At 36.8% G+C, this 27,500-nt stretch overlaps 1 protein-coding gene across 12 annotated transcripts in view; it reads left to right on the top strand.

The window, feature by feature from the left end:
• nav3 (neuron navigator 3) overlaps positions 1-23,541 on the top strand; it is a 322,550-nt gene extending 299,009 nt beyond the window's left edge. For 9 of the 12 annotated variants that reach the window (XM_058772574.1, XM_058772573.1, XM_058772569.1 and 6 more), the window contains 20 exons: positions 243-266; positions 489-566; positions 4,146-4,229; positions 5,080-5,191; positions 5,798-5,919; positions 7,765-7,785; positions 9,863-9,886; positions 10,337-10,512; positions 11,794-11,947; positions 12,888-13,074; positions 14,570-14,667; positions 14,774-14,869; positions 14,954-15,122; positions 15,210-15,445; positions 15,710-15,864; positions 17,049-17,120; positions 17,333-17,529; positions 17,614-17,732; positions 17,828-18,031; positions 20,613-23,541. In XM_058772574.1, the coding sequence (XP_058628557.1) occupies positions 243-266; positions 489-566; positions 4,146-4,229; positions 5,080-5,191; positions 5,798-5,919; positions 7,765-7,785; positions 9,863-9,886; positions 10,337-10,512; positions 11,794-11,947; positions 12,888-13,074; positions 14,570-14,667; positions 14,774-14,869; positions 14,954-15,122; positions 15,210-15,445; positions 15,710-15,864; positions 17,049-17,120; positions 17,333-17,529; positions 17,614-17,732; positions 17,828-18,031; positions 20,613-20,732 (2,448 nt within the window). In that variant the 3' untranslated portion in view covers positions 20,733-23,541. The remainder of the gene's footprint in view (positions 1-242; positions 267-488; positions 567-4,145; positions 4,230-5,079; positions 5,192-5,797; positions 5,920-7,764; positions 7,786-9,862; positions 9,887-10,336; positions 10,513-11,793; positions 11,948-12,887; positions 13,075-14,569; positions 14,668-14,773; positions 14,870-14,953; positions 15,123-15,209; positions 15,446-15,709; positions 15,865-17,048; positions 17,121-17,332; positions 17,530-17,613; positions 17,733-17,827; positions 18,032-20,612) is intronic. The other 3 variants (XM_058772570.1, XM_058772567.1, XM_058772571.1) reach the window with 2 other exon arrangements.
• Positions 23,542-27,500: the final 3,959 nt, after the last annotated feature.

The following is a 27,500-nucleotide window of genomic DNA, read 5'->3' as shown; positions in this document are numbered from 1 at the left end:
TGATTTTCCTTTTATTTCACTTTCTTTTGTGTTTGTGTGCCATTACTGTTCTCTCTCCTGCCAACATTTTTGTCCAAGACTGCAGAATTTTGTATATGCTGTGTCATGTAATGTTTCACATGTAACGGCTAACTTTTCCCTACAAGTGATAACAACTAATGTACTCCTGTTTCATGGTTAAATCTGCATTTTGTACGAACATGCAACATAGAGTTAATTGTACTTTTCTTTTCTCAATCAAGGGCCAAACAGTCCAAAATACGACGGTAATTTCTCATTTTGCATACACTCTTTCTAGTATAATACAAGAGAAAGCACTGGAAAGTATTTCAAAGTCTTACATGCCAGAGTGCTTACCAAAGGCCACTGATTGATATCTAGGTTCTTTTGTTACTGTTAAGCAAAGACAATAAAAGAAGTTTATTCTCCATTACTTCAGCGCACAGCTCATAGAGGTTTATAATGAGTAACCACTTCTTTTCCTACAGCAAATCAGAAAACTGCGGAGAGAGCTGGACGCTTCTCAGGAGAAAGTGGCGACCCTGACATCTCAACTGGCAGCCAACGTGAGTGTGGTGCAAAAAAAAAGAAAAAGCAGTCAAAATTCATCTCATCTAGTATTTTTCATTTAAACACATAATATGTGCCTGTGCTGCAATACAATTCGGTGTAAATAATAGTGCTTATTTTGAAAATAATAGATGCAAAATTTAATATATAATACTAAGGGTTAGAGCAGGAAGATTTTTGATTTTAAATGCACAGCAGTCACTTTTAAAGATAAAAGTTCACAGTCAGTATGTTTGTCATCATCTGAGTTGCGCATTGAAAGCACCTCAAAATCCCAGACATTTAATTTTTGACTGTGGTATTCTGAGAAGGCTTTGTGTCCCTACATTGTCAAACTAGGACATTGTATTTCACAGCGTCACATTAGATTTCTGTGTGAAGGCACCACATGAAGACAGCAAAGTTTGGACTGGGCTGAGCTCTATTCACTTTGCTGTCTCTGGAGTGATGAAGGCAGGTGTGATGAAGGGCTTTGCTCTCTGACAGTTTAGTGAAAAGTGTGACAGAGCATGAGACAGTTGCTGTCTCTCCACTCGACCTCCTCTGTGATTTGTGTTTGACAGGAATCGTGTATGGGAGAACGGCTCCGAATACGTCTATTCAAGTTGTACAATAGTTGAGTGGATTGAAATGTCTGCTCTCCAGCGAGGTGTTTTTGAAATTCTCAGTGTCAGAACAACTTTTGAAAGTTGGTGTTCATTGTTCAGGGATTCAAAAGAGATTATTTCTCTCTGTTGAATCCTGATGCTCCACGGCAAGATGGAGTATTATAAAATTGTGAATTATGAAACGTTGTTACTTTTGGACCCAAAAATGATTTAAACACTCAACACAGTTGCCTGATTGTCATTCCATTAGATATCAAACCAATATCAAACTTTTTATTTTAAAATTACTTTTTAAACAAAACACTTGACACCTGTGTGAACTTGAGAGAATCTTCCACTTAAAATCAGCTACAAATTACAATCAAGATTGGGTATGAAACCTTCCTGGTTTCTTCCATCCACAACTTTCAGCCCACCCCTCGGATAATCTCTGTCTCATGTATATTTGTGTAAGAGGGTCTGTGCAGTTCTGTAGTGTTTTAGGGTGTGAAAGAGCTTAAGGATGGCTGTGGCTAACAGTGGTAGTGCTTTAGCTAGTTCACTGTTTTGGCCGCAGCTGAACCATTATCCAGGCAAAGAGAGCCCAAATCAGTTTGCTCAGACTTCACAGCTGCAAAACCTCTGGATTTCATCACAACCACACAAGGTAGGGTGATAAAATATGATGTGGCTTTATATATACAGTATGTGGTTTAATGTTGATTCTTAATATTAGGCTTTCATTTTTGGTGAATATCATGTTTGAAAATAACTTTAATGTCAAAATGTCCACCCTGAGATTGTAGACAGGCGAGAGTTTGTTTAGAGGGATTTGTGTGCCAGGCACCTTTGTGTATGGTTTTCTGCTTGTTTCAGGTGTGCTTGACTGGGCTGAGAGACTTATAGTTATAGGACAGATAGTTGAAGGAATATAAATTGATGGACAAACAGGTCAGGGCAGGGCACGTCGTAAAAGTGTGTTTATAGAGGCGCTCTCCCATTAGAGTCACTCAAGCATTTGGCATTGTGCCTCTTAGTGTTCGCTTGGCTTCACTTCCTGGCAGGCATTTTAAATAGTATGTACCAAGAACCTTTTCAATAAAGTTCTGCTTACTGCTTAAAATATAATACACAGCACAGTAATATTTAGTTTAAAATAGTAGAATTTGAATTTATAACTGTTTATAGCTTTTATTTAAATTGTCACTTGGTTATTGTGTCATTTTTATAGTAAAGTAAAAGATATAACAAGAAATAATCAAGAGAAGGACCAGATTTGTTCTAACATGCACCATTTTTTATTTTATTTTACTTTTATTGCTAGTTTTACACCAGCTTTGACTATTGTATGCATTGTTAAAGTCTGTTTTGTTTTGTTTTGTTTTGTTTTGTTTTGTTTTGTTTTGTTTTGTTTTGTTTTGTTTTGTTTTGCTTTGCTTTGCTTTGTTTTGCTTTTTTGTTTGTTTGTTTTTGTGTGTGTTTTGTTTCGTTTTGCTTTTTGTTTTGTTGTTGTATTATTTTGTGTGTTTTGTTCTGTTTTGACATTGAGTCAAAGTTCAGATGATAAACTGGGTCATTTCTATTGCCAAAACATGTTTTTGATGTATTAAATCTAAGATTGTTACATTTTGTTGTGTGAATATTCGTATATTCTCCTTAGCATTCACTGACATCAGAAGTCTTTTCAGAGTAGCTGAGGTCAGCATTAGAGACGTCTCCTCCACCAAAGCCCTGGGGCCTTATGTTCAGACAAGCCTTAGACTTTGTGGATCCTTTGAACTCCATCGCAGAAGCTTAAACCTGAAACATGCTTCAAAGCCCTTGGCGACTGTTGAGTAGTTCACAGCACTATTCAGCTTGCCGGTGCAGTGTAGATCAGAATTACCCAGGAGGAACTCTCTGGAGGCTCAGACTAGGTGGATACAAAGTTATATACTTTTTCATGCTCAGATGCCCAGAGTGTGCTTTAAGTTTTTATACACGGAAGGATAAACTTAATAGACCTGTGAATGTATAATGCAGGTCTCACCCTTGTTTTACACCCACTGCATTCACACTACTGGCGTCATCGGTTTGCATAGCTGAAAGGAAAGTACAGGTAGGCAATGTGAGTTGATTGCTATGTTTGGAATGGAATACAAGCATACTGCACAGTATGAAATGTATTCTGCATACTATTTAAAAAAATATATATAATGTTGGAAACAGAATGCATTATCTGGTGATTAATATTTTAAACTGCCGCAAGCAATGTATGTCATTTAAATCAGCAAATCTTGACAATTTAAACTTTTTTGAGTAGAAGTGTCTTAATTATTGTCAGTTCTGTCAAATAATCAGTCAAGAAGAAGATAAAGTTCAAAATGTAAAATTTTACTTCTAGTTTAAAAATCCTGCTGAAAATGAAATGTCAAGTCAAGTGTATAATTTGAAAATCTTAAAGGTTTAGTATCAGTGAGATATATTAGAATTGATGCTTTAAAGTGTTAATTAAAACAAGAATGTATTACATTTATTTTATTTTTTTTTATATTACAAAAGATTTAAATAAATGCTGTTGTTTCGAACTTTCTATTCATCAAAGAATCCTGTAGAAAAAAAAAAATATATATATATATATATATATATATATATATATATATATATACGTAGCACAACTGTTTGCAACATGGATAATAATCAGACATGTTTAAGCACCAAAACAGCACATTAGAATGATTTCTGAAGTATCATGTGATGCTGAAGACTGAAGTAATGGCTCAAATAAATGCTGCATTTCTTTACATGAGAGAATTCTCTCAAAAATTAAAAAAACCTCAGACTTTTGAATGGTATCAGATATTCAGTGACTAAACTTTGATAACCTTGAACCTAGTTGCAAGTTTCACTTTGCAACAGATTGTCCCAGAATTCTGTCTGGATTACCCTGTGGATTTGGTGAAGTATCTTATGAGAACCTTGTATTAAACTCTGTGTGTGTTTTGACAGGCACACCTGGTGGCGGCATTTGAGAAAAGTCTGACGAACATGACCTGTCGACTGCAGAGTCTAACCATGACAGCAGAGCAAAAGGTAGGAATGGTATTACTCACAAAAATGGGTACAATAACTTAAAAATTTGAATGTTTTCAATGTTAGTTGAGATTCAATAGCACATACCGTATTCTACCAATCAGAAAATATGACTTTCTTCCAAACCTTCCTCAACAAAACCATCCAATCGTCATGTAAATGTAACCTTCAGGTTAAAACGTGAAACTGCTCCCTTAATTTGCACAAAGCACCCTCATCGACTTAATGAGTTCCTGCCACTGTTAATCCCTCTTGAATAAACCATCAGAGATTACAGAGGGATGTCTTTGTTAAAGCAGCCCGACTTTCAATTAAAGCAGAAACCCTATCACAAGCTGTAAAATCCTGAGCTCTGCATATACAGAGACCGTGTGGCGGTGAAATAGGAGGGTTGTGGGCCCGCAACACATGCTTGGTTCCTCAGATCAGCGGGGCGCTTATCTCCACATGTGCTTTTTTTGGCAGGAAACATCTGATAGAGGAATAAGACAGCTGGTGGTACGAGGGGGAGTTTGCATTTTGCATACAAAAGAGTTTGTGTAGGGTCAAAAACTGAAAGTGCCGTGTGGCTCACTTCCTGTCTAGTGATTCTGATATTAAGCTGATGTGATATTTTAATTAGCAATGTTTGCTGGCATTGCAAATATTATTGTGCATACTTAGAGTTCGGGATTTGAACAAACCGCTTACCGTAAGTGTTCGACTTCAGCCCTGCACTGTTTGAGCAACAGACATTAATCATAATCATGTGGCTTGATGGGAAGAGGTGTGCTTTTACTTTTCTAAGCAATTAAAGGAAGTGGTTCGTGTTTATATTCAATGTAACTGTATTTGTGTGATTGTGTTGTAGGAATCTGAGCTTGCAGAGTTAAGAGAGACCATCGAGGCATTGAAAGCTCAGAACACAGATGCTCAGACGGCCATTCAAGTGGCCCTCAACGGCCCCGATCACATTCATAAAGGTGCTGCTTGTGTACACTGAAATCTGTCAGAGCTTTCTGTTTTACATTATTAAATGAATATTTTGGATAAGGTGCAGCCACATTTAAGGTCATTGCACACTGAGTCTGAAATTTTCGTCCGAAGCATCCGTAGCATGCATTTTGATAGGAAAGGATGAGGAATATGAAAAAAACGGGACATTGCTACACTACTGAATAACAATGGACCTTTTTACCCACAAAATTTCATCAATGTGACTGCACCTCGACAGCACTTGTGGTATAACATCGATGAATTTGGACTTTCTTCTTTTTTAACATGACATAAAATCACTTATGAACATTTCCTGTTTAAAGGTACAGGTACATTTTTCTTTGTTTCCATGACAAAGTAACACATAAAGCCCTGAAACAACTGTAAAATAGGCAATTGGTTCGTATCTTCCCAACTTAAACAATAGACAAGTTTTACAGTAAGTGCTTTTGTAAAACTGTAAGCTTTATTTTTCTGCTCTTAAAATGATTCGCTTCCATTGTAAGTGCCTCACTGTAACTCAAAAATATGTTTATTATGCATTGACTGTTTGTGTGTGTGTGTGTGTGTGTGTGTGTGTGTGTGTGTAACAGACCTGAGGATCCGTCGACAGCACTCGTCAGAAAGTATGTCCAGTATTAACAGTGCAGCCAGTCACTCCAGTATGGGTAGCGCTAAAGATGCAGATGACAAGAAGAAAAAGAAGAAAAGCTGGGTGAGTCATTGCACAAAACTTCATCATCACACCACAAGGTTCGTCCACATTTAGAATGATGACTACAACTGTGATGAAAGAGCAAAAAAAAAATTTGTTGAACTTCAGTGCCCTCAAAATTATGCGGACACATAAGCGAGACTTAAAAAAAATATAGACGTCACTATAACAAAATATCAAGCTAAGTAGCATATGCATTCAGATTTGCTAGAACTTTACTCAAAACTAAATTCCCAGCGTCGTTTTTGCAATGAACTGGTTATTTTAGTTACCTTAAGGTTTTATAGCCAGAAATTTTCCATAAATTAATTTTGAACAGATATTTAATGATTTATATCGAATCATCACAGTACTGTGTTTTTGGCCTTATATATTAAATATGTAAGGAATAATTGACGACGGGCCATTGAATTCTTAGAAAATAATGCGGCCACGACGCGAAACGTTGTTGTTACCTCGCTTGTGAGAAGTCATGTAGTTTTTAGTTTAGTTGTTAAACTATGTTACTGATAAAATCATCAGAGTAGCGTTAACAACATTAGTGCGTACAGTATGTTAACGTGTGCAAACTGTATGTGCATCTGTGAGGGAGAGATAGACTATGTGCTTTCCGTACATAATAAAACGTCATTTTGTGGCAAAAACATGGAAATGATCTGTCGTTTTTATCCTGTTGTTTACTATATTTATTTGTTTGGCCAGTGTCGTTGTGGGTTTTGGTTCTTTTGCTGTTTTAGACTGTAAGGACCTTTGAAATAACTCAAATCATTTGGCGAAGTGATATGGACATGTAATGCGGTCAAAACCTGCCTGGAACTACGTTCGCCGTGCGTTTCCCTGAAAATAACTGCACACCTTAGAACGTTCGTCAGCCAATCAGATTCAAGCATTCAACGGCCCCCGTAGAATAAAATTTTATATTTCAATATAAAATAAAAATGCTCTTGTTTTGCATAAAATTTTCTTGTCTGTAAAATAATCACTATTTTCTTTAATATTTTTATTATGTAATCATTCACACATTTCGTTATTATGTAATGATGCATTTTTAAATACGACTTAAGTGTCCAAATACATTTAGGGGCAAATGCTCCATAAATGGCCCAATTTATGGAAAACCATCACAGTTATGACGTTGCAACCCATATACGACCCTGGACGACAAAACCTTAGTCTTAAAGTGTAAATTTTTCGAACTTGAGATTTATACATCATCTGAATACATAAGCTTTTCATTGATGTATGGTTTGTTAGGATCGGGTAATATTTGGCTGAGATACAAGTATTTGAAAATCTGGAATCTGAGGGTGCAAAAAAAATCTAAAATATTGAGAAAATGCCTTTAAAGTTGTCCAAATGAAGTTCTTAGCAATGCATATTACTAATCAAAAATTAAGTTTTGATACATTTACGATAAGAACTTTACAAAATATCTTCATGGAACATGATCTTTACATAATATCCTAATGATTTTTGGCATCGATAATTTTGACCCATACAGCGACTTAAGACTGGTTTTGTAGTCCAGGGTCACATATATTAATGCATTTAGGTATTTAGCAACTGTTTTTGCAACCTTGACTAACATTGCAGAAACAAAACAAGTAGAAAAATGTGTCTTGATCATATTATAAGGCTTTTATCAAATTCTTTTGTTAATTAAGTGATGTTAATTCAGTCATCATTCTAGTAGCGGCATCTACTCTCACTCAGTTTCGACTTTGGGAACATGAAGTACACATAGCACAAACATTTCTGTCATTTCACCCCCTTCCGGCTGTCTCTCCCTCTTTCTTGCCCTCTCTCACACTTTCTCTGTCTCTCACTTCCTCACCACACCACCAGGGCAAGGATAGAGGACAAAAGGTGACTATAACACACCCTCAAACTCTCCTGCATGCCCTTATGGAGGATCTGACATGCTCGTCCCACTTTTTTTCCCCATTACTGGCCCTTCAAACCCCTAAACTTCCTCACCCCTCAGTGCTTACCCTTTAGAAAACCAATCTTTATATCTTCTTTTTAGGAATGTACTAATTAAACATTGTTTCGCTCAAGTTGATATTTTTATGTTATTAAGATGCAATTGTGCATGTTTTACTTCTAGTCAGCTGTTCTAGTTCTAGTTCGCAGTTATTTTACAGATTTATTATCTCCTAATGCTAGGGGGCTGTTGTTTATTCTCATTTAGGGTGTGCATTAAGTCAAGAGCACTTGAGGTAAACAGCTGTTTGAAAAATTACATTGGCATTGTGTGCAGCAGTTATGGCTACTTTTCCTCGAGCTGCCCTGGACTCTTGTAATGAGAGCAGAGCTCAAACTGAGCTCATAAATACAAATCACCTCTTTATTTATGCGCCCATTAATTATTCATCTGCATAATTTGAGGCAGTGTGGTCTCTGGATTCAAAGGCTCTGGAAATGCTGCTCAAAGGTGAAAGACAGTGAGAAAACAAACTAAAAAGAAAGTTAGTGAGACAAGGCTTGCAAAATAATATATTCATAGCAGGGCTTAACAATAAGGATACATTGTGAGAGATTTGCAGGACTATCTTATGAAAAATCACCTAATATACATATATGAAAATAAATGTTATATGTTTTTTTCTTGCACATAAAAATACTAAATCTAGATGACAAAAAATTAAATTTAATACACTAGTCTTGCATTGTCACTTCACTCTATGTTCCATGATTGTTTACATTTCTTGTGTATAAAACATATTTTAATTAAAATATATTATAAATATTAAATGTCATTAATAAATACATATATGTATGTATGTACACATTATATATATATATATATATATATATATATATATATATATATATATATATATATATATATTTATGTTCTAACACATAAAAATACTTTTTATACACTGATATTTCAATACACCTCATTGTCACAACATCTTACATTCCTTCAGATTTTTTAATAATATATAATATATTACAATTTGAATTAAACATGAATTAATATTTGTTCCCCCGGTTTCACAGACAAGGCTTAAGCTAGTCCCAGACTAAAATGCATGTTTGAGCTGTCTCAACTGAAAATATCTTACTCTGACATATCTTAAAATATGTCAGTGTCATTGTCCTGTGTCAAGATGCACACCTTAATGTTTTCTTCTAAGGCATTTGTGTTGCTTAAATATCTTAAATTAACTAAGGCCTAGTCCTGGCTTAAGCTAAGCCAATATATAATTTATATTATTTGTGTGTGTAACACAGTTCGTAGATCGGGAAGAAGGAGGCGGGAACCGGCGAACATTTAAACAAAGTTTTAATAAAATAAACAAACATCAAAGTAAAGCGGCAGCCCCTCACGGACGACTGCCGCACATAAAATACAAAATAAAAGTCCAGGCCTGGTCCTCTCTCGTCTTCCACTGTTGTCACTCCTCCTTTTATCCTGCCGGAGCTCCTCCGTGGGACTCGAGACCGGCGAGTGGCGCAGGTGTCGCTCATTATCATTAACTCCACCGGCCTCGCTCCGTTCCCACGGCTCTCGGCCCCGCCCCACTCGCCACAGTGTGTATATGAAAAAGAAGAAAATGTTTAATTAAAAACATAAAATAAATATAAATAAGTAAATATTTAATATGTAATATATATTATTTGTGTGTATATGAACAAAAAAAGAAACTATTTAATTAAAAACACATAAAATACATACAATTTTTTTTTTTTTTTAAATAAATACATACATACATAAAAATATGATATATGATATTAGCTGAGCAAGACCAGGTCAGAAAAAAAAAAAAAAAATCCTTATTGTTGAGTGCCCTGATTTCTAAGAAAGTACAGCCTCCATGAGTCATTCAGTGCTAATCAAATGAACAATGAATTAGTGATGCCGCTGTGTCTGAATATTCTGGTCCAGCGGTGCAAGTTTCAGTCAATGGTAACAGTGAGTGTGTTTTGTCCATAGGTGGCTGATTCCATCCCCGCCCAGGTCAGTGTTTCCACGTCCCGCATCACTGCGGCCGATTGCCTCTGATAACCTTACCCCCATTAACTGCCCCCCTCCCTACAAATCCTAAGTGTTTCCAGAAACGTGTGCATGCCACCAGCATCCCCAGTCCCACTGACTGCCAGTATGTTTCTGCTGCTTAATTAGTTCTGCTCAGTGAATTATACGAGCAAACCGTTATCTCCCCTCCCAAAATGTTGCAATCAACCTTATGTTTAACCTTTATCTTAAGCTGACCGAAAAGCACCCATGTGATGTGTTTATCTAAACAGTAACACTTTATAAAACTTTATAAAAAAGTATTTAATTCTGGATTATAAGGATAATTCTGTATGTGTGTGTGTGTGTGTGTGTGTGTGTGTATATATGAATGTTTGAAATGAATGTTGTCAGGCTATATTAATTATATTGATTTGTGTTGTTTACTTACAGTTGCGGAGCTCCTTTAAGCAGGCCTTCAGCAAGAAAAAGACCAACAAGCCCCAATCATCTCACGATGAGATTGAAGAGATGACTGATTCCTCCCTTCCTTCTTCACCCAAACTACAGCACGCCAACAGACAGACCAGCACCACCCAACCACTGCGCTCATCACCCTCCACCACTGAGTGAGTACAGAGACACATATATACAGTACAATAAACACCTCTATGAAATGAGGTACATACATAAATATTTACATATTTGTTGTCTTTTTATATATTTTGTTTCTATTTCATAAAGGACCACAACACATCCAATAAATCATCATTATTCTTCATCAGTAACTTCCACTTATTGTATTGTTTAGTGATTTTTTCTTTTTTTTTAATGTACATTATCTTTTGCTTTCCTTTTTTTTTTTTTTTTGATAATCATATTTATATTTCATCTTTTCCCTTAATCGATCTGTATTCTGTCCCTGTTCCTCAATGTCATGTGTCTTTAGAAAGTGTTTTTGCGATAGCAAGTCCTCCCCCATTTGGATGCCAAAGAAAAAGTCAAACGGTCATGTGGTCTACAAGCACAGATCTCGGTAACAGGCACAGTGTGGCATGCTGGGAAGGGTTGAGAGTGTGCAGTGACTAAAATCACCAAAGTTAACAAAAGATATCCCTTCCCCTATATTTCAGTCACATTTCACATGAGCATTTTATGTTAAACTAATATGAGTTTAAAATGTAATAAGAGATGTACTAAATAGTGGAAAATTTTATTAAAAACATTTCTGTGAAAGCTAAATAAATAACTAAATATAGTCAAATAGTCAAACTAATAGTTTAGGAATAAAATCAGGGATTGCCTGAGTTTGAAAAGTTATTACATTAAGATTTTATTTAATATATGTTGCTTTAACTTCAATAATTTGCCTGTGCTTAATAATGGACAACATGTAGGATTGCCACTTCGTGTGTGTGTTGGTCATGTGTGTAATCTTTAAAGCTGCATTCCATTCAACTCAAAATGTTGGAATTTCCTACCTGGAAAAGCCTGATAGTATGCTACTAAAAGTCTGGTTTCTAAACATGAAGAAATTCACAACTGGTGGCACCCAAGGAGGTTTACACAGTTAATGCTAAACTTTGATTTGATTTCTTATATTTCTTATTTGTTTCATTTTTTTTCTTATAAATCATCTTTCAAATGTCAAACAGTATTTCAGAGATATCAAGAACAAATATCTATGTCCAGCTTTGAATGGAATGCAGCAAATACCCCTCACAAATATAAAACACAAAGCCCAGAGTGTGAATATGTGTGCATCAAAGTGTTTGTGTACATAAATATTCTGACCACGTCTAATACTCCAGGAGTTTGTTGTGCATTGAACCCGCCTGTGTTTTGTAGCTCTCTTGGATGTGTAACAGTGTTGTGACTCCCTCCTCGCTGTACGGTGTGTGTTTGTGCAGACTGTGTGAATGTACAGAGGCTGAGGCAGAGATTATCCTCCAGCTGAAGAACGAGCTGAGAGAGAAGGAGCTGAAGCTGACTGATATCAGACTGGAGGCGTTAAGCTCCGCCCACCACCTTGACCAGATACGAGAAGCCATGAACCGCATGCAGGTACGCACACAACACACACACACACACACACATACCCGCGTATACATGCTGACTCACTTCAGACTCACATTATAGCAATTCCTTGTGAATTCTTATACAGTGTTTTTTGCAATGTGGTGATATTTAGAAATCTGGGAAACATTTTATAATGTTTTTTTTCAAAAATGTCTCTCATGCTTATCAAGGATTTATTTGTTCAAATAGAAACATAAAAACAGTAATATTGTGAAATATGAAAATCAGTGTTAATAATAATAATAATAATAATAATAATAAAATTGAATATTTGCGTTTTAATATTATGGCAGAGTACACTATTAGGACCCACACAGAACACTCATAGCAGTGGTGGGTAGATCATTAAGAAGTTTTTGAAGTCCCATATACTTTTTGAAAGAGCCAGAAAGAGTTGATTTGTTTAAGAAACTGTTTGCTGGCAAATACTTATGTTACATTGTGCTACAAAGTCATAATTGAAAAGTTGTAACAGAGTGATAGAATGTCTAAGATCAGAGAAGGGCTAAATTGCTCTAATTCCAAGATAAAACAACCAAATGGAGTTGTTCATACTTTTGAAGTATCTGTCTGAGCTTCCCCTTAGCACCGGTTTGCAGAGCCTGGCACGCAAGACTAATCTAAAGATTAAAGAAATCTTTAAACTAATTTATCAGTCATTGAAAGCCTTAGAACGCTTTAGAAACTTAGACAACAGAAAGCTAGTCTTAATCTTCTTAGCATGTCACAAAAGCGTATTTAACTCAATTTTGAAGTGTGTGGGAAAGTTACTTTTTCTTTTCCCTTCTGAACGTTACCAAATGTGGATTAGTGATTTTTTTTTAGTCACCTAATATTGTGTGGTTCTGTTCAGTTAGGGAAATAAACATAAATTTGTCAAAACTGTCACTGTAGTGTTGACATTACCTGTTTTTTTTACATGCAGAATGAGATTGAGCTGCTGAAGGCCGAGAACGACAGACTGAAGTCTAGCGGCAACACCACACCTGCTGCCACACCTGCTAAAGCAGCCCGTCCCCCTTCAGAAACCTCCAGCACATCCTCCTCATCCTCACGGCAATCTCTGGGGCTGTCGCTGAACAACCTCAACATCACAGACACCATTATGTCAGGTTAGACTTTGTTATTTGGGTCTAACAATGTCTGTGTGAAGTATGCAACATCTTCAACAAGCCTTTGGATGTTCTGCAGATGTTATTATGTTACTGAAGCAGCTAGAATTCCAAAATGATGGCATTTTTAAATAACAGCAATTACATAAGCTTTTTTTCTGTACTTATCCTGGTCAAATATAACAGTACTGTATTTACATTATACAACATGGACATTTACAGTATAATACCTCATATTATACAACAAAAGTACGGTATAACAGTTTTCAGATAGATAAATGGATAGAAATCTTAATTATTAGTGGTGGATGATAAAATCATTGACAAAATCCCATAGGCTTCCCCATCTATGAATCAAAATATCATAGAGACTTTGGATTGGACTCTTTTAATATGGACCAATAAGCAACCATCTATCAACCTTCAAAAACACCCTATAACCACATAGCAATGCTCTAAAAACTCTCAGAACACCTTGGCCTTGCAAACATCTGCAACTAGCCTCATGGCAGTGACATTTTACATGGGCAAGTACAACTCATATTTAAAACAAAATGTAAAAATTTGGTTTAAAGGCCAGATTAGTCTTTAATACTACAAATGAGGCATAAAAATGGCTGTTGACTCAGTGTTTTGGTGATGCATGGTAAACAGTGCTACATTAGTGTTTGCTTGTGAGACTTCATTCTATTTGGCATATAAGGTCACCATTAAAAGCATTGCAAGCAAACTTGATACATATAATCTTCTCGCCATAACTGTCCTTGTAGATATTTTTCGAACTGATGATTTCATTTTCCACCAGTGTGCTCGGGCTCACGGAGCTCAGTGCAGATTTGCATATGGCTGTATTATTGATGATTCTACTGTGGCGCTGATGAAAACTCTGGCACGAGGAAGACCATTTCACAGCTGTGCAGGAAGAGAATGAACGCAGCGAAGAGTGAAATGGCCTCTTTTCTGTAAGGGAGGATTTGAACGCCAGGCCTGTGGCCACGTCTCGGGACGGGTTGACGGAGATCGGCTCCGGCTAATTAAAAGTAGTGACTTCTGTGCTCTCTCAGGACTTTGGGCTGCTTAATTGATGGAGAGATGTGTGGAGGAGCACTAGAGCGTGGGCAGACGTGCGGTGGAAGGACGTTATCACCCCTCTGCAGAACAGCGTGCCAAACGAATACAAAGCGCCTTCCTCCCGCCCATTCACCGAGCTCTTCGTACAAGGCCCATCAAAGCCGCACTCCTCCACTAACAGCCTTCTTCCTGTATTCAAAGCCCTGTTAAAACCAAACAGCTCAGCCCCACACACAGCAAAGCTTAAAGCAGTCGGCGTTTAACTACAGTCAAAGCTGAACGTTAGTGTCTTCGCTTGCCGAATTTGTCAGCACAGAAAAAGTTCTTCTCCCCCACAGTTAATGACTCATTAAGTCTTTTGAGTTGTTCAGGCTTTGATATTTTTGTCACAAAGTAAGTCTGAAGTTTGCGTTTGTGTGCACAGATATTCTGCTGGATGATGGCTACGAGGGCAATCTACGCAAAGAGGGCAGGAGTGTCCGTATAGTGGTCACAATCAACAGCGACTCCAACAAAACCAAGGTACAGAGTGACTTTAACTAGTCTAGTCTAGTTTTAATTTCAGTTGCTATTTTGACATATAAACAATTCCTTATAAGCATGATTTCATATCCTCTCATCATCGTAGGCTATGCAGAAGAAGGAGTATCTGATTGGCTCCATTGGCGTCAGCGGCAAGACTAAGTGGGATGTTTTGGACGGTGTAATACGACGCTTGTTTAAGGTGCCAGTTTAGCCTCTTGCTAAATTAGAGGTATATTTCAGGTGCCATATTTCAGATCTAACAGATTCATTGGCTTGCATTTAGGAGTATGTGTTCCGCTTGGATCCGTTGACCAGTTTGGGCCTGAATTCGGATAGTATAGTGTGCTACAGGATGGGGGATGTGGTCCGATCTCATGCCTCTGAGGTTCCTGAACTCTTGCCGTGTGGATATCTGGTGGGCGACAACAACGTCATCACAGTCAGTCTCAAAGGTAAGGAACCTCAGAAGGTTCTTGTAGGGTCCATAAAAGAGGTCAAATGTGAGGTCAAGAGGTCAAAATGTCTTTTTGTTCATGTAGGTGTGAAGGAGGGTAGCATTGATGACCTGGTGTTTGACACACTGATTCCTAAACCCATCATTCAACGCTACTTAAACCTGCTGATGGAGCACCGTAGAATTATCCTGTCTGGTCCCAGTGGAACCGGTAAATCCTACCTAGCCACTAAACTAGCTTACTTCATCATCTCCAAGACTGGTCAAGAGGTGACCGACACTAACCTGGCTAGCTTCAATGTGGACCAGAAATCCAGCAAGGTACATATTTCCAGTTTGGGATATGGGTCTTAATAAATCATTTTAAAGTGTGCTGCTAGTGGAAACAAATGGAATTGCAAAAATAAGTGTTTAAAATGAAGATTTTGCATACATTTCCCCCATCTGCTACTGGTTGAACCAACATATAATCCCACCTCAAACTCACGCCATCCATCAATGTTGCTGATATATTAATTATATAATAGTATTTAAGTAGCACTAGTAGCAATAGTACTTAATGTGCTTTTGATTTGCTTTAAGCAGGATCTTCGGCAGTACCTTTCAAGTCTGGCCGAGCAGTGCAACACAGAGGAGTGTGAGATCGAGCTGCCCTCCGTTGTTATTCTGGATAACCTCCATCATATTGGCTCCCTAAGTGACATCTTTAATGGATTCCTCAACTGCAAATATCACAAATGGTGAATATTCCTGTTATTAACTTTTTTTTTTTTTTTTACATATTTATTTAGCTTATTTAGGCAATAAGGTACCAAAGTCCCTTTAAGGCAAGTCATGTCACTCAGCGGCCATCTTTGAAATGCCTCTCGTGCATGCAAGTGCAGCTCCAATATCTTTGAATGGGGAATCATCAAATTCTCCAAAACTGTTTGCAAAGATTACGATTAAATTTCATATTTGAAATCACCAATAAAATCTGACAACAACTGTATCATAAGTGTTGTTTATTTTGCTCAAATAGCGTTTAAAAAAAGCTTATTTCTCAGGCTAGACCAGCCAGTGCGCATGCGCAGTCCTAGGCGCACGTCTCAGAGCGTTGACTGTTTCTATAGCAACCGGGACTTCTAACTGCAGCTGCAGTGACGCACTGACTTTACCGATTAGGGATTGGCTCTTTTGCTCAGAAGGCGGGGCTTCGTTCGATAGAGCAGCCATATTGAGCGTTGCATTTTTCCCCATTCACATCTTGGCTATCTTATATACTGTACGCTACCATTCAAAAGTCTGTGGTCAATAAGATTTTACAAAAAAATTTCAAAAAGACGTTTATAATGTTTCAAAAGATTTCTGTTGCAAATAAATGCTGTTTTTTTGTTTTTGTTTGTTTTTTAACATTCTGTTCATCAAATCATCCCAAAAATGTATTATGGTTTCCACAAACATATTAAGCAGTTCATAATTATATGAAATGTTTCTTGAGCACCAAATCAACATATTCATATTAGCATATAGCATCTCCGACACTAAAGACTGGAGTAGCTACTAAAAATAAAGCTTTTACATCATATGAATACATTTTAAAATTTCACAATATTACAATATATTTGATCAAATCTTGTTAAACACAGACTTTATTTTGGTTACTACCTAATAACAGTAAAATGGACACACATTTTTCCACACAATTTAAAATTGATTTAAAATGAAAAGATTGTGTTAATAGTTTTAGCTAAGTAGTATTCATATTTGAGTGCTGCTTTGCCTCAGAGCTTTTTTTGATCATGTATTTTAAGCTTTATTGACCAGTCAGCATCCAATACTGCAACCACAGTATGACACCCATTGTTGTGGATTTTCCTTGTCTATCAAACTGATCAAATATAAATGAATTACATCTAATAATGTGCAACTGTCCCTTCCACAGCCCGTATGTCATAGGAACTATGAACCAGGGTGTGTCCTCCTCTCCAAACCTGGAGCTGCATCACAACTTCAGGTACTGTGTTGAGATATTTTACATGTCAATGTAGCACATGGTTGTGAACAAGACAAACAGCATCTGATGATTGTTATTACAGCCTCTCGCCACATGGGGGCCATAAGTGATCATATTTTACATTTGTCGCTTATACAGCACAAAAAAACACATACACACACTGATCTTTCCAGTCATGTTCTCAGTGTAATATCAGACCTTCTTTCCCTCAGGTGGGTGCTGTGTGCCAATCACACTGAGCCAGTGAAGGGCTTCCTGGGCCGATTCCTGAGAAGAAAGCTGATTGAAACTGAGATTGATAAAAACATGCGCAGTAACGACCTCATCAAAATCATTGACTGGATTCCTAAAACCTGGCAACACCTGAATTCCTTCTTAGAGGCTCACAGCTCCTCAGACGTCACTATCGGTAATACACACAAACACATAAGCCGCATTTGATCTGGTTGTTCTGCATAGAACAGAGATGAGATATTTAATCTGTCACTTCCAGGTCCTCGGCTGTTTCTGTCCTGTCCGATGGACGCGGACGGCTCACGTGTGTGGTTTACTGACCTGTGGAACTATTCTCTGGTGCCATATCTACTGGAAGCAGTACGAGAAGGACTGCAGGTACACATGCAGCCACACACACTCATGTTTTTTGTTTTTTTTCTCTAAGTTTTGTAGCTAAAACTTTTTGTTATCTGCTTGGCTCATTGCTCCAGCTGTATGGTAAGAGGGCGGCATGGGAGGACCCGTCCAAATGGGTGATTGATACCTACCCCTGGAGCTCCGCCTCCCTGCAGCATGAAGGCCAGTCACTGCTGCAGCTGCGGCCGGAGGACGTGGGCTATGATGGCTACAGCTCCTCTAAAGACGGAGCCGCCTCCAAACAAGTATCTCAGAGCGACACAGAGGGAGATCCACTGGTAAAGATAGCTTCGTAAAACATAGTTCATTTAGATAATTACTACTGTTCAAAAGTTTGGGGTTGAATCAAAAATATAGCGATATTGTGGAATATTATTAATTTCAAATTTCTGTTTTAGTGTATTTTAAAATGGCATTTATTCCTGTGATAGCAAAGCTGAATTTTCAGCATCATTACTCCAGTCTTCATGGTTACATGATTCTTAAGAAATTATTCTGATATGCTTATTTAATTATTATTATTATTATTATTATTATTATCAGTGTTGAAAACAGCTGTCTGATAGTTTTGTGGAAACTGTGTTTCTCAGGATGAATAGGAAGTTCAAAAGAACAGCATTTATTAGAAATAAATATTTTGTTATATTATAAATGTCCTTCCTTTAACATTTGATCAGTTTAATGTGTCCTTGTTGAATAAAATAATCGATTTCTTTAAAAAAAAAAAATTGGATTCATCCCAAACTTTTAACGGTAGTGTATACTGTATGTTATAAGATACAGTGCTATATTTTTCTATATAGACTAGAAACTGCCCAAGAGCAGCAAGGTGAAACATGGGCAATATTTCAGAGAATAAGATAATATTTCATAGAAACTATGAAGTCTGCAGTGCTATCTAGATCAAATTTTCACATACAGTATTTTTCTAAAATGTTCATGGATAATAAAGACCAGGGGCTCAGATAACCTGTCTGTCAGCGATAAGCGCACATGTGTGTGTGTGTGTGTGTGTGTGTGTGAGAGAGAGAGAGAGAGAGTGTCGACCCCTCTCCTACCCTCCTGTGGACATCACTGTACTATAAGAGTCTGAATATGAACGCCATGATATTAATGTCCTCTAGGTGGCACCACTTAGATATTTAGCACAAGCAGTGGGACATATTCATGAATCATGACACATGGGCAGAACAAATGTCTTTGTAAATCATACACAAAACCATTTGTATGTAACTTTGTATGTAAATTTGTATGTTGCATTCAGTGAAATTCCACAATTTACGTGAGAATGGACTTGTACACAGACATTTGTTCTGCTAGTTTTTCACGAATATGACCCAGTGTCAAAAAACTACAAATATCTATTAGTGTTAATTATTAATAATTGGAGTGATATGATAATAATAACTTTGGCTTCCTGAGGTCAATGACACACTTTGCGAAAAGGCTTTTAAACAAACATTATTGCGCCGTCTCATCTTGCTGTCTCCTCTCATTTCTTTTTTTTCTGAGAACAGACGTTCAGAGATTATAAGGTGACAGAACTGCTGTTGTTTGTTTAAATATCAGTGATTAGTTTGATCTAATTGAGTCTGATAGCGCTTGTGTTTATAGATTAAAGGATTTTAATGTTGTAGTGTTTCTCTGTTGTCTCTTTGTGTGAATGTTGAGGTACAAACATTTCGTCTGTTTGTGTTTGATCCAGTGTTTTTGTTACACTTTATATTTACATTCCAGATGTGTTAAACTAGTGTTTAAATAGCCATTGATGTGAATTTGTGAATGAGTTTTGTAAACACCATCAGTTTTGAGCTTTGTGGCTGTGTTTTTGAACTTCACTAGCGTGGTTGTGTGAGTTCATGTGCTGTACAACTGAAGTAATGTGTTGTTTATTTGTTTGTTTGTTTAGCACAGAGTATCATTGGGGAATGTTACATTTCAAAGTAACTTGTTACACTGCATGTGCCCTTATCAAAAGGACTTAGTTCAAAAACATTTAATGTTACTTTTTGTGAAACGTGTGGAAGGTGTGGTCACATTTACCATTGTTTGGCAAATGTTTGCAGGCAAAATTTATTTTAAAAGACGAATATATGCAAGTGTGAATTTTGCATTGGAGGGAAAAAAAATCCCACACAGATTTCACAACAGGTTCAAGTTGGTTACATAACTTCACAATGTTGACCAACAGAAAGCTGCTTGGTTTGAAACTGACTTCTGTCAGCTTTGCTTCATACATTGCTACACAATTAAAGGGATAGTTCACCCAAAAATGAAAATTCTGTCATTAATAGCTTTCGGAATTCATTAAAAATATCTTAATTTGTGTTCCGAAGATGAACTTGTGTTAATTTGTGTTCTGAAGATGTCTTACAGGTTTGGAACAACATGAGGGGGAGTAATTAATGACCGAATTTTCATTTTTGGGTGAACTATCCCTCTAACAATAGACAATTGACCTTTTTTGCCTGTGAAATTCAGCTGAAAATTTGCTAATGTGACTGCATCTGAACATTCTGGCTACTCGTGTTTCTGTTTTCTTTCAGTCTGTGTTTTTTCCAGAACAATAGAGCAAGTCTTGGCTATTCATTTTTTATTTAATTGCATTGTTTACAATGATCTAGTGATCTAGAAGCCAAATTACTTTGTTTTAATTCTATTTGTTAGTAAATAAATAGAGAGCTATGTTACTTTTTGGAGAAGGTGAAAATTTAAAACAATGCATTACATACTTCTTACTCTTGAAGAGTAACTTAATTACATGCATTTGTTACTTGTAACATGTAACCCTGACTGTTACCCCTGCATGAGCTGTTGAGTAACATCTTCCGCATATATTTTTCCTTCTCTGTCCATTAGATGAATATGCTAATGAGGCTACAGGAAGCTGCTAACTACTCCAGCGCCCAAAGCTGTGACAGCGACAGCGCCAGTCACCACGACGACCTGCTGGACTCCTCATTGGAGTCTGCCCTCTAGGCCTGCCCCATTAGAAGAAGAAGTCTTCTGATCGGTTTAAAAACAGAGCAAAGGGCCCACAGGACTTGTGCTTATGAAACAGCCTGGCGCCTCCGGTGGTAAAAGGATGCAGAGTCCAGGATACGGAGAATGAAAAGGTGCTGGTGGCACACACGACACTGGCGAAAAGTGTGTGTGCCCACATAATTTATAAAACCAACTGGAATTTGAATTTGTTGGAGGTGATCTGTTAGTTACACATGTTTACAGAGGCAAGTGTTTATTTTAAATTCACTGAGGTGCAAAAAACTAAAGGGCAACATTCTGAATTCTGACCTCAGTCGATAAACTGGTGCTGCCGTGGTGCCAAAACCAACACGTGGTTTACACTCATCTCGCCAGCACCATTCATGAAACGCCTCTAGCCAACAAGCACAAACGTGCAACGTGTCATTACCGCTACTGTGAAATCATACGCAAATTCGCAAATCTCCACCACTCCTTTCACTGCCAAGCGTATAGTGACCTACAGCACCCCTGCACCACACCGTTCCATGCAGTAGTCTTTCGTTTGTCCCCATGGCCGTTTGCGTAGTTCTTTCTCCTCTCCGCAGGTACGAAGCAACCGTTTGTAGGAGAGTGTACCAGCTTTGTGAAAAAGACCAGAAAATGGTGCTTTCTTGCTGCCTTAAATGTGCTGAGCTCCGAAGACATTTAAATGTGGTGCAACTGTCCTTCTCCTCAGAAATGATGGCGTTGGACAGAACCGATCAAACATTTTCCTAAAGATGCCACGTCCACATATTTTATTTTTGTTACAATTAGTGTAAAACACGGCATTATAAAGGTCCAAATGTATAAAAGTAAAAAAGATCTTTATGTAATCCCAGTTGAGCTGGGATCACTTGAATTGAGAGCACAAATCCGACGCGTCGCTTCGCTAGCATGCCGTTTTTACTTTGCTATATGTGTGTACTTGCACGCGGAAACATTTTTCAGTCCCGTGCGCCAGTGTTCGTGTAGTCGAAGTTCATTCATCCTTTCTTTTGTTTGCTACATGGGTTTTGCACAGTTGAAAAGGTGATTGTAAATATCCAAGTCTTGCACAGCCTCTTAAAGATGCACTCTGCCCGGTCGGTATTGCGTTTCTGCTCTTCTAGTCTAGCATTACGCTCTTGTGATTTACAGAGAAAAAGAAAAAAAGCAAACCAGCAACCTGTCCAAACCGTATATGTCTTGTAATGACTGGTTATTATACAGAGCTCTAAACTGTACAGTGAGAGGTGAAGTGTTTTTCAATTTCAGAAAACTTTAGTGTCAGTTTACTGTTCAAGGGCGTAAAATCATTCAAAGCGATTCACTGTTTTATCTTCGCAATGCATCAGAGCCCAACCATATCTAACTCGCATAACACTGTTACACTTCCTGTCCTGCAGCTTTCAGAGACACTGGTCCCTTTGGACGTAAACCTCACTTAAAGACCCCATGAATGTTTTATTGTAGAACCCGACTGCCGAAAATAGCCATTCTAAAGAGCATCTGATTGGACAAAAATGTGTATGCATCCTTAAATGTGGGATAATGTTTATGAAAGATAAATACTGTACATTTTAAATGTGTATATCTGCTTAAAGTATTTTTTATCAACTTTTAAGAGTACAAGAGCATATAAATGACCTCAAAACTAATAGGCAGACAAAAAGCCACAAAACTCTTCATTTTAAATTCATGGGATTTTATTTGATCATTGCACTAGATAACCAAATCAAATCAAGTGGCATATATTTTCCATACAAATATTTCACAAAGTTTGTTAACGTTTTTGAATAATGAACCATTACAGTGTTCAAAATGAACACAAGAATTATTGGAGGACACTTTCTGATCGTCAAACGTAAACCTGTGGTTACTTTGCTCAACTACTAAATTAACAGGAGACAAAGTTGAAGGTTTAACATCATTGGTTATGAAGATGCGACTTGGTTTGGTGTTTTGCAATCTAATGTAATGATACAGTATTGGAGTTTGACTAAAGTGTCTGAATACTTCTTAGGGCCACTGTAATCACTTACGATTAAAAATTTGAAACAGATTACCCAATTTACTGTGAAAGACTTTTCATCGGATTATATTTTAAGAGTTTGCACATGTTTACAGTAAATGAATCTCTGTTTGCTTGATGTACATGGTCAGGAGATGCGAGGTGTTTCATACACGGTGCTAAAGGTGATTCATTGAAAAGCTTTGCGTCTTATACGATCAAGCCTTTACCACATCCAGCTTCACCTTCTGACTCTACTTGTCGCAAAGTAACTCATCCTCACTGCCACAGTTTTACAGGCTTTAACCTTCGAGTCTTTCCAATCTACCTTTTTGTTGATTCAGGAAACTGCTTCTTTTTAATTCCTCAGCACTACAACGGTGCTATGTATTAACCTCCAAACTCTGTGACTCTGTGCCTGATGCTTTGCTTGTCAACCATGTTCAGTGTAAAACTACTCAACAGAAACATTTATAAGAAGTGCAGTAAAGGTTTCCAACTGCCTGATGGTCCCTAACCTCAAACACAAATAGTGATTGTCCATGGTACATCAGAAATCGTCTTTTCATTTTCTTCATGTTATTGCAAACACATCTCTCGGTGAGCGCATTACATTGAACTACTTTGAAAATGTTTCTTTTCAGGTGGAACATTTGTTGGTAGATGTTTTATATTTTGTACATTTGTAAGTAACATATCATGTAAATAGAAAGAGACCACAATTTAATTCATCTGGGGGATTTTGTAGTCTTTGTAAAGCCCTAATAAATGGTATTTGGTGTCACCTGAGCATTGAGTGTTGATTCATTATTTATATATTTATCAAAATGATTTTATAATTATGTTTTGTCTTTTTTTTTTTTATCTATGTTTTATGTGTATGTCATATTTTGTGTGGCAAAATACTATTCAGTTCAGTTTTACCAATAAATGATTCACTCATGAACCTTGTTGTGCCCTCTTGTGGTTCTGGAAGTAATAGCATCACTGAATTCATTACAGTGTGTTAGACCAGAGTACATTGCTTTAGACTTGTGATGAGCTGAGGTTTCAGGGTGTCTGATTTGCAATAACCCTACTGCATGCATTAAGAAAGCAATATTTAAAATAAACACATTTTTAGACTTCAAAAGCATGCAATATTGGTATTTTTTAAGTTGCCAAGCTTGTGAAATTGCATACTGTCTTAATAGAACATTGCAAAAAAAATAATAATAAATTTAAAAAATAATAATTTGATGTGACCTATGCACTGTAAAAAAACAAAAGTTGAGAACTTTTTGTTGTATACACTGAAAACTAAAAAAACTCCTGAAGCTGGTTGCCTTAAACTGAAGTTTTCTCAACTTTTGATTTTTTTTTTTTTACTGTGTGGCATCATTTGTGTCGCTTCACTCCAATTATAATCAAATCCTCTATCGTGGCTTCATATAGTCAAGTCTCCATAGGATGTGCACTTCAGAATATCTCTACTTTTGCCTTATTTGGACATCCTGCTCTTTTCACATACTTTTTATAGTAAGGAAGTATCCATATTAGGATGCATTCTTCATGGTGCATTACTATGCATGGTTGCTAATGAATGAATCAAACAATCAATACATGTTTCAGATGATCTGCGGAAATAATGCTGGCATGATTGACCTCTGTGTGATCTGACAGGCAGGTCCGCAATAGATTACTGCATTACTATGTACAGTAAGTGCTAATAAAGATGTTGTCTAGTTTTGTCCTTAAAAGTGTGTATTACCACCGCACTTTATTCAATTAGGTGTCCTTTAATGAAACTTGTGAAGGTGTTTATTCTCTTCAAACTGAATCAATGTCTTGCTTTGTCAGAGCAGGGACAATCAGAGGCTTTTTCCTAGAAACCCAAGCAATGACCTTAAATATCAAAGGGAATGAGGCATCTCAGCACTGCCTGTTTGTGATAGCTGCAGTTTAATGTGCTAAGTAACATGCATTAGCATTAAATAGAAGTATATATGTATATAGAAGTCTTAAATATTAGCAGCAATACCCTGTTTAATTTTAAAGGTTAAAGAGGGATGGAAAAAGCCATATAAAACTAAACTATGGCATGTATATTATATTACCCTTTAAACGCATGCGCGTTTATAAACTCTCATTCTGACGGCACCCATTCACTTCAGTGGATCCATTGGTGGGCAGGTGATGTAATGCTAAATTTCTCCAAATCTTTTTCCATGAAGAAACAAATCTATCATCATCCAACTTAAAGGTAAGTTAAATTTCAGCAAATTTGAATTTATACCTTTTTTTTCTTTACTTTCCGGATTGTACACTGCTGAAGAAGTGATGAAAAACTTGAGAGTGTAGCTGTGTAGGGCTGATTGATGCTCTCTGTTCCTTGCAGCATCACCCTGAGCTTCAATCTCTCTGGGCTTTCACTTGTCAGATAAATAAATGGCTTATCAGTGTCTAATTTCATAATAGCTAATTATTGATCTGCATGAGTTGGCAGTGTAATTGAAATGAGGCTGGAACATTGTGTCTCAGAGTGCTGGGAAAAGAGACGACCTCACAGTGATTCATTCTCTCTGGTCCACAAAAGATGTCGGTAGATTTGTCCCCTCCGGCAGACGAAGAATTTGCAGTAGATTAAAACTCTCGCTATGTTGATGACATGAGGGGATTTGATTAGTGAGAACATTTTACCTGCTTACCTCAAATAGACTACACATTGTGCTGAAAAACAATTCCCATCAGCAAAACGCGAAACACCTGTTTTTGGTAAAGCAATTTCATGTTATAACAAATTGGTACTTTGTCAAAATAAGCTAAAAAAAAAAAAGTTTATGCATCAAGGAATAACGAACCATCGGATTCAAAGGTGTAAGATAATTATTATAAATTATTCAGACTCTATCTATTGAACTTTCACCACAGTCAGACAAAAATTTCTGCAGCGCTAACAAAATACACTGTAAAAAGTGATAAGTTGACTTAACTTAAAAAAATTGAGGAAACCCATTGCCTTAAAGTTAAGTAATAATAATTAAAAAAAAATAAGTTAAGTGAATTGTTAAGTTCACTTAACTTTTTTTTTTTTTTTTAATTATTATTTAATTAATTATTTTAAGGCAACGGGTTTCCTCAATTTGTTTAAGTTAAGTCAACTTATCACTTTTTACAGTGTAACTATATTTTTCATATCACACATGTATTAAATGTGCTAGGTATTTAGTTTTTTGGTGTTGCGATATCAAGTTTCTATTAAGCACAATAAATGAAAATGAAGACAAAAAAGTGAAATATGGAATGAAAACCTTCAGTATGAAGACTGACATGAAATTTTATTAAAAAGTGTATTTTAATTGCATAACTTAAATTGTCCTCTTATTTCGGGACATCAGAACATAGTAGTCAGAATACTTAAAAAATACAATATTTATATTTCTGTTTTGTTCAATTTTAAAGTGATTCTAGTGATCATCTCTGATATATGTGAACATGTTCTTTTAAAAACTACTTGAAGATAAAGTTTTCAGTTTAAGTGAATCAGTGATCTTTGGGGGGGGGACAAAAATGAAATACAAATGATTATAATAATTTAAAAAATGCTCATGATCACGACTTTACTGTGTGTTAAGCTAATCAAATGCAAAATAAATCAAGAACATTTCAAATCCCTCATTTTCAGTGGGCTGTGAGTCATAGAGGTCAGTTGCTAATAATTATAATCTACAAAGACCCATGAGATCATCTAAAATGAAAAACAGCATGCAGAGTTGCGGTGGTTGCATGAGAACGACAAAGTCTTCCCCCATTAAAAAAAAAAAATATTTTTTCAGAAATAATAAAAAGTGCCTTTGTGTGGCATAATGAGGTAAATTATAGCTTGAGCGGTCGGTGAAAATTACAGGGTGTCAGTCATTTCTGTGAGTTGCTCTTAAACACCCACATTAATTATATCGGCTTCACATCAGTCAAGCTTTTATCAGGTGGGTGTCTGAGAATCCTGCTTATTGAATACAATGTTTCATCGGAAATAGATTTTCGTGGCTTGTTTTTGTAAATAGGCTATTCACTGTATAAAATTTAGTGCAGTGTTAAAACTTTTCAGGGAAAAACGGCTGACTTAGTTGTCTCTACACTTCGGAAGTTTGGAGTCTGTAGTCCCACCCTGAGCTGAGAGATGCTTTTCTACACTAAGGAGTCTCTATTTCAGGCCCATCAGTCATGCTAGTACAATCTTTAAGGTACAAGTGTTGTTTCTTCTTCCAACAAAACTCTGAGACTTCAAAGTACATGAACTCTAGAGTGGTGAACCGGCCTCAAACAGGCAGATCTAGCTCTCCAATGCTTGGTTGGGAACATGTATAAGGGTTGATATGTGAAGTGTGCTGTTGTCAAGCAGGCCTGATCAGTGTTTGCACAAGTTCAGGTCAAAGACATTATACACAGCATGTGATCTCTGACTTCATCACATACCTCTTGTATATCTTCTAATGGTCTCAGGGGAGCTCCGAACTCAAGAGGAGAGATAAGATGGGTGAGAATCTGGATGGAAAGATAAGGCAGAGGAGGGAGGCAGTAAAATAGATCTCACATAAACATACAAGTTCACATTCTTGACCGTTAATCCCACATATCTTAAAAATAACGAGATATATAGAGTCTGATACAGTGGAATCGGAAAATAAGGGATTTTTATTTATTTATTTATTTTTTACTTGGAAATAAACTAAACCCGTAAGCCTCAAGAAGCTGTGGTGTAGGCCTAT

This window comes from Onychostoma macrolepis, chromosome 04 (assembly GCF_012432095.1).
Source record: "Onychostoma macrolepis isolate SWU-2019 chromosome 04, ASM1243209v1, whole genome shotgun sequence".
Classification (NCBI taxonomy): Eukaryota; Metazoa; Chordata; class Actinopteri; order Cypriniformes; family Cyprinidae; genus Onychostoma; species Onychostoma macrolepis.
This window is presented reverse-complemented; position numbering and strand designations above follow the sequence as displayed.